Raw genomic sequence first — 10549 nt, 5'->3', positions numbered from 1 at the left:
ACTATAGATTACTATAGAATACTATAGATTACTATAGATTACTATAGACTACTACAGACTACTATAGACTACTATACATTACTATAGATTACTATAGACTACTACAGACTACTATAGACTACTATAGATTACTATAGATTACTATATACTACTATAGATTACTATAGACTACTACAGACTACTATAGACTACTATAGATTACTATAGATTACTATATACTACTATAGATTACTATAGATTACTACAGATTATTATATTACTATAGATTACTATAGACTACTATAGATTACTATAGACTACTATAGATTACTATATACTACTATAGATTACTATATATTACTACAGACTACTACATACTACTACAGACTACTACAGACTACTATAGATTACTACATACTACTATGGACTACTATAGATTACTACAGATTATTATATTACTATAGATTACTACAGATTATTATAGACTACTATAGATTACTATATACTACTACAGACTACTACATACTACTACAGACTACTACAGACTACTATAGATTACTACATACTACTATAGACTACTATAGATTACTACAGATTATTATATTACTATAGATTACTACAGACTACTATAGATTACTACAGACTACTATAGATTACTATAGATTACTACAGACTACTATAGATTACTATAGATTACTACAGACTACTATAGATTACTATAGAATACTATAGATTACTATAGATTGCTACAGACTACTATAGATTACTATAGACTACTATAGATTACTACAGACTACTATAGATTACTATAGATTACTACAGACTACTATAGATTACTATAGATTACTACAGACTACTATAGATTACTATAGATTACTATAGATTACTACAGATTATTATATTACTACAGATTACTATAGATTACTACAGATTATTAGACTACTATAGACTACTATAGATTACTACAGATTGTTATAGACTACTATAGACTACTATATACTATTATAGATTACTATAGACTACTACAGACTACTATAGATTACTACAGACTACTATAGATTACTATAGACTACTATAGACTACTAAAGACTACTATAGATTACTATATACTACTACAGACTACTACAGACTACTACAAACTGAATCAGACTACTACATACTACTTTAGACTACTACAGACTACTATTAACTACTACAGACTACTACAGACTACTATAGACTACTACAGACCGAATCAGACTACTACAGATTACTACAGACTACTATAGACTACTTCAAACTACTATAGACTACTACAGACCGAATCAGACTACCACAGATTACTACAGACTACTATAGACTACTTCAAACTACTATAGACTACTACAGACCCAATCAGACTACAATAGACTACCACATATTACTACAGACTACTATAGACTACTTCAAACTATCATAGACTACTACAAACAGAATCAGACTACTACAGACTACTACAAACTACTATAGATTTCCACAGATGACCACAGACTACCATAGACCAACTACAGACTACTGCAAACTGAATTAAACTACTACAGACTACTGCAAACTACTATAGACTACTACAGAGGGCAGATTACAATAGATTAGAATAGATTACTACAGACAACAGACTACCACAGACTACTATATACTACCACAGACTACTATATACTACCGCAGACTACTATATACTACTACAGACTACTATATACTACTACAGACTACTATATACTACTGCAGACTACTATATACTACTGCAGACTACTATATACTACTACAGAATACGATATACTACTACAGACTACTACATACTACCACAGACTACTATAGATTACTACAGACAACAACAGATTACTACAGACTACTATAGACTAATACAGACTACTACAGACTACTATAGACTAATACAGATTACTACAGACTACTACAGACTAATACAGACTACTATGGACTAATATTGACTACCACAGACTACTATAGATTACTACAGACTACTATAGATTACTACAGACTACAATAGATTACTACAGACAACAACAGACTACTACAGACTATAGACTACTAGACTACTTATACTAATACAGACTTAATCAGACTGCTATAGACTACTTCATACTACTATATACCACTGTAGACTACTACAGATCACAAATAACTGCTACAGACTACTAATACTACAAGAGACTACTATAGACTACTACAAACTAAATAAGACTACTAGAGGCTACTATAGACTACTTCAAACTACTATAGACTACTACAAACAGAATCAGACTACTACAGACTACTATAGACTACTACAAACTACTACAGACTACTACAGACTACTACAGACTACTACAAACAGAATCAGACTACTACAAACTACTATAGACTACTACAGACTACTACAGACTACTACAAACTACTACAGATTACCACAGACTACTATAGACTACTATAGACTACTACAGACTACTACAGACTACTACAAACAGAATCAGACCACTACAAACTACTATAGACTACTACAGCCTGAATCAGACTACTACAAACTACTACAGATTACCACAGACTACTATAGACTACTTCAAACTACTATAGACTACAATAGATTACTACAGATGACCACAGACTACTAAAGACCAACTACTGACTACTACAAACTGAATTAGACTACTACAGACTACTAGAAACTACTATAGACTGTTACAAACTGAATCAGACTACTATAGACTACTACAGACTACTAATACTACTATGGACTACTACATACTACTATAGATTACTACATACTACTATAGACTACCACATACTACTATAGACTACTATAGACTACAATAGATTACTACAGACTACTATAGACTACTACATACTACTACATACTACTATAGACTACAATAGATTACTACAGACTACTATAGACTATTACAAACTGAATCAGACTACTATAGACTACAATAGATTACTGCAGACTACTATAGACTACAATAGATTACTACAGACTACTAATACTACTGTAGACTACTACAGACTACTATAGACTACTACAGACTACTATAGACTACTACAGACTACTATAGACTACTACAGCCTGAATCAGACTACTATAGACTATTACAGATTACCACAGACTACTATAGACTACTACAAACTGAATCAGACTACTATAGACTACAATAGATTACTACAGACTACTACATACTACTATAGACTACTACATACTACTATAGATTACTACAGACTACTATAGACTACTACATACTACTATAGACTACTATAGACTACAATAGATTACTACAGACTACTATAGACTATTACAAACTGAATCAGACTACTATAGACTACTACATACTACTATAGACTACTACAGACTACTATAGACTACAATAGATTACTACAGACTACTAATACTACTATAGACTACTACATACTACTATAGACTACTATAGACTACTATAGACTACAATAGATTACAATAGATTACTACAGACTACTAATACTACTCTATACTACTATAGACTACAATAGATTACAATAGATTACTACAGACTACTAATACTACTATATACTACTATATACTACTATAGACTACTATAGACTACAATAGATTACTACAGACTACTAATACTACTATAGACTACTACATACTACTATAGACTACTATAGACTGCCACAGACTACCACAGACTACTATAGACTACTATAAATTACTATAAACTCCTATATACTACTATATACTACTATATACTACTATAGACTACTATAGACTACAATAGATTACTACAGACTACTAATACTACTATAGACTACTACATACTACTATAGACTACTACAGACTACTATAGACTACCACAGACTCACCACAGGTATGATAACTTAACGTAACGTAACTCACCACAGGTATGCGCAACACTTTGGCCAAGGGGACACGTTTTATAGCCACCTACAGAGAAAACACACACACACACACACACACACACACACACACACACACACACACACACACACACACACACACACACACACACACACACACACACACACACACACACAAACATTGACAAATAATACTGCAATTCCAATGGACAAACACAAGTGTGTGTGTGTGTGTGTGTGTGTGTGTGTGTGTGCGTGCGTGCGTGTGTGTGTGTGTGTGTTTTATTAAATGCTTCTCACAGGTAGGTTGTCTTCTCTGCGGTAACCAGCGTAGACGGTCCCGTAGCCTCCGTCTCCCAGACAACCCAACTCTACAAACCTCTCTGCGACTGGATCCGGAGTTGGTTCTCTACTGTTGCATTGTGGGGGCTGTAACGCGTTGACCTGCGTGGTGCCGGACATGTAGGAGGAGCCAAATATATTCTCTAAAGACAGATACCCCTCCTCCTCCTCTTCCTTCTGACTCCTCCCTTTCCTCTTCCTCTCTCCTCTTCCTCCCGTACTCCTCTCGGAGCTCTTCCTGTTCCTCCGCCTCCTCCTCTCTGCTCTCTCATCCCTCAGGGTGAGTCTGCCGAGTCCCTCGTTCGCCCCTCCTTCATTGGCCAGAGGGCTGGTGTGGGTGTCTGAGAAGGGGGTAATTAAAGATGCAGTCCGGGATCTTAAGGACTTCGTAACATATTGTACGTATATTAGAATTTGTAACGTATCATATATAAGAATTGCACAAAAAAACAATTATAATTGCAGGACGTAACATTTTTCGTTACGGATTACGTAGTGCACAATTTTCGGTAACCCAGTTTTGCCTCGTGGGCACTACTTTCAAACATACTATCTGAAATTATACAAAAGTTCTGGAGCATCACTTTAAGTATGCTAAAACCTGTTTTGGATAGGGGGTGGTATTTTCACGTCCGGATGAAAAGTGTGCCCAAAGTAAACTGCCTGCTACTCAGGCCCAGAAGCCAGGATATGCATATAATTGGTAGATTTGGATAGAAAACACTCTTAAGTTTCTAAAACTGTTAAAATTATGTCTGTGGAGTATAACAGAACTTATTTGGCAGGCGAAACCCCGAGGACAAACCATCCAGGAATATTTTTTGTTGTTGTTGAGGTGACTCTGTTTTCCCGTTATTTTCTATGGGAACCTAGATTTCTTTGGGACTTGGTTGCAGTTCCTATCGCTTCCACTAGATGTCAACAGTCTTTAGAAATTGGTTGATGTTTTTCTTTAGAGAAATGAAGAAGTACGGCTTTTTCAGAACGAGGGTCCAGCCGAGTGGACTCCACTGTTTTGATGCGCGCTCCAGGTAAAACTCCAGGTCACGCGCTTCACGTTGTTTTTATCCGGTATTGAACACAGTTTATCCCGTGTTAAATTTGATCGATTATTTACGTTTTAAAATACCTAAAGTTGGATTAGGAAAGTTGTTTGAAATGTTTTGGACAGCGTTAACAGGTAATTTATTAAATAATTTGTAGTCATGTTGCGCGAGTTGGAACCGGTGTTTTTCTGAATCAAACGCGCCAAATAAATGGACATTTTGGAGATATAACGACGGAATTAATCGAACAAAAAGGACCATTTGTGATGTTTCTGGGACATATTGGAGTGCCAACAGAAGATCTTCAAAAGGTAAGGCATGAATTATATCGTTATTTCTGAGTTTTGTGTCGCGCCTGGCGGGTTGAAAATGTGATTGTCGTGTGCTTGTTTGATGGGGCGCTGTCCTCAGATAATAGCATGGTTTGCTTTCGCCGTAAAGCCTTTTGGAAATCTGACATGGTGGCTAGATTAACAAGAAGTTAAGCTTTAATTTGGTGTGTTGCACTTGTGAATGTAAGAAAGGTAAATATTTTTAATGGTGTGGACATACCCCCCCCCAACAACAGAATGGTGTGGACATACCCCCCCCAACAACAGAATGGTGTGGACATACCCCCCCAACAACAGAATGGTGTGGACATACCCCCCCAACAACAGAATGGTGTGGACATACACCCCCCCCCAACAACAGAATGGTGTGGACATACCCCCCCAACAACAGAATGGTGTGGACATACCCCCCCCCCGCAACAACAGAATGGTGTGGACATACCCCCCCCAACAACAGAATGGTGTGGACATACCCCCCCCAACAACAGAATGGTGTGGACATACCCCCCCCACAACAACAGAATGGTGTGGACATACCCCCCCCCCAACAACAGAATGGTGTTACTATATGTAATTCTATGAGTAATTCTATATGTAATTCCATATGTAATACTATATGTAATTCTAGATGTAATTCTATATGTAATACTATATGTAATTCTATGAGTAATACTATATGTAATACTATATGTAATACTATATGTAATTCTATATGTAATACTATATGTAATTCTATGAGTAATACTATATGTAATTCTATATGTAATTCTATATGTAATTCTATATGTAATTCTATATGTAATTCTATATGTAATTCTAGATGTAATTCTATATGTAATACTATATGTAATTCTATGAGTAATACTATATGTAATACTATATGTAATACTATATGTAATACTATATGTAATACTATATGTAATTCTATGAGTAATTCTATATGTAATACTATATGTAATTCTATGAGTAATACTATATGTAATACTATATGTAATTCTATATGTAATTCTATATGTAATACTATATGTAATTCTACATGTAATTCTATATGTAATACTATATGTAATTCTATATGTAATACTATATGTAATTCTATATGTAATACTATATGTAATTCTATGAGTAATTCTACATGTAATTCCATATGTAATTCCACATGTAATTCTATATGTAATTCTACATGTAATTCTACATGTAATTCTATATGTAATACTATATGTAATTCTACATGTAATTCTACATGTAATTCTACATGTAATTCTACATGTAATACTACATGTAATACTATATGTAATTCTATATGTAATTCTATATGTAATTCTACATGTAATTCTATATGTAATTCTATGAGTAATTCTACATGTAATTCCATATGTAATTCCATATGTAATTCTACATGTAATTCTACATGTAATTCTACATGTAATTCTATGAGTAATTCTACATGTAATTCCATATGTAATTCTACATGTAATTCTACATGTAATTCTATGAGTAATTCTTTGAGTAATTCTTTATGTAATTCCATATGTAATTCTATATGTAATTCTACATGTAATTCTACATGTAATTCTATGAGTAATTCTTTGAGTAATTCTTTATGTAATTCCATATGTAATTCTATATGTAATTCTATGAGTAATTCTATGAGTAATTCTACATGTAATTCTATATGTAATTCTACATGTAATTCTATGAGTAATTCTTTGAGTAATTCTTTATGTAATTCCATATGTAATTCTTTGAGTATCATACTCACCTAGATCCTTCCCTGTGGTGAGGGAGCGTACAGATCTACATGCCATGGTAGCTAAATCAGCTGGTCAAAAATCCCAATCTAATCACTAGATCATCACACTGATCGATTTTAGAGATAACTGTTGCAGACGTACACACAGAGGCTGTAGTGGGCCATGGGTTAGTAGAGAGTAAAACCCTCCTGTATAGCCAGGTCTCTCTCTCTCTGTCTCTCTGTCTCTGTCTCTGTCTCTCTCTCTCTGTCTCTCTCTCTCTCTCTCTCTCTCTGTCTCTCTCTCTCTGTCTCTCTCTGTCTCTCTCTCTCTGTCTCTCTCTCTCTCTCTCTCTCTCTCTCTCTGTCTCTCTCTCTCTCTCTCTCTCTCTCTCTCTGTCTCTCTCTCTCTCTCTCTCTCTCTCTCTCTCTCTGTCTCTCTCTCTCTCTGTCTCTCTCTCTGTCTCTCTCTCTCTCTGTCTCTCTGTCTCTCTGTCTCTCTCTCTCTCTGTCTCTGTCTCTGTCTCTCTCTCTCTTTCTCTCTGTCTCTCTCTCTCTCTCTCTCTGTCCAGGTGAAGTAGCCTACAGAACACCGTGGAATGAAACCCCCCCGTGACCTGTAGAATGCTTTGAGGAAAGAGACGGAATGTTGACGATGTCACAAGAGAGATAGAGAACACGCTCGTTGTGACATCATAATGGCGCCTGGAGACTGGAGAGGAAAGAGGCAGGAATGTTGATGATGTCACAAGAGAGATAGAGAACACGCTCGTTGTGACATCATAATGGCGCCTGGAGACTGGAGAGGAAAGAGGCAGGAATGTTGTCAATCACTTCATCCGATGTCTTGTTTGTGTGTCTGTGAGAAATGAAACCTTGGGGCCACAACACAAGCACTCATCTGAATGTGAGTAGTAATTTTATGTTTTGTTTGGAAGGTTCTTTAAGCAACATGTCTTTATAATAAAACACATAAACAGTGGAAAGAAAACAGATGTGAACCCCTTTGGAATAATCTGGATTGATGCAGAAGTCACTGCAATAAACAAACATAGTCTAGTTAATCTAATAACACACTCAGAATTATACGTTTCCACGTCTCTGTTGAACGCACCGTGTAAACATTCACAGCGCAGGGTGGGAAAAGTATGTGAACCCTTGGATTTAATCACTGGTTAACCTTCCTTTGGCAGCAATAACATCAACCAAACGTTTTCTGTGGTTGCAGATCAGACCTGCGCAACGGTCAGGAGGAATTTCCTTGTTTATAAAACTGCTTCAGTTCAGCAATATTCTTGGGATGTCTGGTGTGAACTGCTCTCTTGAGGTCATCCCACAGCATCTCCAATCGGGTTGATGTCAGGGACTCTGACTGGGCCACTCCAGAAGGCGTATTTTCATCTGTTGAAGACATTCTGGTTTTTTTGTCTTTTTGGGTCGTTGTCCTGTTGCGTCACCCAACTTCTGTTGAGCTTCTATTGGCAGACAGACAGCCTTACATTCTCCTGCAAAATGTCTTGATAAACTTCGAGAAGAATGACATTTTTCCCGTCGATGATAGCAAGCTGTCCAGGCCCTGAGGCAGCAAATCAGCCCCAAACCATGATGCTCCCTCCACCATACTTTACAGTACGGATGAGGTTTTTGATGTTGGTGTGCTGTGCCTTTTTGTTCTCCACATATAGTGTTGTGTGTTCCTTCCAAACAACTTAATTGTAGTTTTATCTGTCCACAGAATATTTAGACAATAGTGCTGTAGAACACCCAGGTGCTCTTTTGCGAACTTAAAGAAAAAAATATATATATTTTTTGTTTTTGACAGCAGTGGCTTCTTCCGTGGTGTCCTCCCATGAACACCATTCTTGTTTAGTGTTTTACATTATCGTAGACCCGTCAACAGAGATGTTAACATGTTCCAGAGATTTCTGTAAGTCTTTAGCTGACACTCTAGGATTCTTCTTAAAACCTCATTGATCATTCTGCACTGTGCTCTCGCAGTCATCTTTGCAGGGCGGCCACTCCTTATTTATGTAATCTTTATTTACAGTAACTAAGCAAGTCAGTTAAGAACTAATTCTTATTTACAATGACGGCCTGACCCACCCTCCCCCCCTCCCCCTCCCACGGCCAAACCCAGACAACGCTGAGCCAATTGTGCGCCGCCCTATTGGACTCCCAATCACGGCCGGATGTGATACAGCCTGGATCCAAAACCAGGGACTGTAGTGGCGCCTCTTTGCACTGAGATGCAGCGCCTTAGACAGCTGCGCCACTCGGGATCCCATAACAGAGATAGTAACAACACCAGTAAATTACAAGAAGGACAACTAGTTACTAAAACTAAGCGCTGTGATTGGAGCTTTTCGCTTCCCGCAGCTGCGCAGACACGGGGACCTTGCTGGAGCTGTCATCTGGAAGGGAGGAGAGAGAGAGAGAGAGAGAGAGAGAGAGAGAGAGAGAGAGAGAGAGAGAGAGAGAGAGACAGACAGAAGGAAGGAAAACAAATAAACGCAGCGGAGGACGCGACTCAACGAGGTGAGTGATGTGGAATGTCCAGAATGTATTTCTCATGAATAAGGAAGTTACGTGTCTCTGTGTTACCGTTATAACGGGACACACGAGTAGAAACTAGTTACGTGTCTCTGTGTTACCGTTATAACGGGACACACGAGTAGAAACTAGTTACGTGTCTCTGTGTTACCGTTATAACGGGACACACGAGTAGAAACTAGTTACGTGTCTCTGTGTTACCGTTATAACGGGACACACGAGTAGAAACTAGTTACGTGTCTCTGGCGTGAATTCGGCTATTAACTTTTGGTTTTCCATATTGCTTTTTAGGCAAACGCGTCTGTGTTTGGTCGAGTTGGGGTTTGATGTGTTGTAAAGTCTGGGGGAGAGGTGAGGGGAGGGAGGGAGGGAGGGAGGAGGGAGGGGGGAGAGAAAGAGATAAGAGAAGAAGGGGTGAGAGACGAAGGGCTGCGACGACAGATAAACACGTCTCTCTCTCCCTTCCCCTCCTCTATCTGGACCATAAACAACTTTCTCTTGTTTCTCAACAGACATTGACGATGACTGTGTTTGTGTATGTGTGTGTGTGTGTGTGTGTGTGTGTGTGTAACTGGTGAGGCTCTATCTAGAGCAACGCTAGTTGCAGAAAATCATTCACACGGCTGTGTGCTTTGCAACAAACCGTGGAGCCAAACGTTGTGCGCAGCCCGGTGGTGGGCTAAGCTACCGGAGAAGTAGTCCTGTTCGTT

General features: G+C 37.6%; 1 protein-coding gene across 1 annotated transcript in view; it reads right to left on the bottom strand.

Moving 5' to 3' along the window:
* Positions 1–7569, bottom strand: part of LOC106591254 (serine/threonine-protein kinase pim-2) — a 12992-nt gene extending 5423 nt beyond the window's left edge. The window contains exons 1-3 of the mRNA XM_045711200.1: positions 7320–7569; positions 4141–4523; positions 3860–3907 (exon numbers count right to left, since the gene is read on the bottom strand). Coding sequence (XP_045567156.1) covers positions 3860–3907; positions 4141–4523; positions 7320–7365 — 477 coding nt within the window. The 5' untranslated portion in view covers positions 7366–7569. The remainder of the gene's footprint in view (positions 1–3859; positions 3908–4140; positions 4524–7319) is intronic.
* Between the last annotated feature and the right edge of the window lie 2980 nt (positions 7570–10549).

The sequence above is a fragment of the Salmo salar genome, unplaced genomic scaffold (genome assembly GCF_905237065.1).
Source record: "Salmo salar unplaced genomic scaffold, Ssal_v3.1, whole genome shotgun sequence".
NCBI lineage: Eukaryota > Metazoa > Chordata > Actinopteri > Salmoniformes > Salmonidae > Salmo > Salmo salar.
Note: the sequence above shows the minus strand (reverse complement) of the source record. Positions and strands in the feature narration are given on the sequence as shown.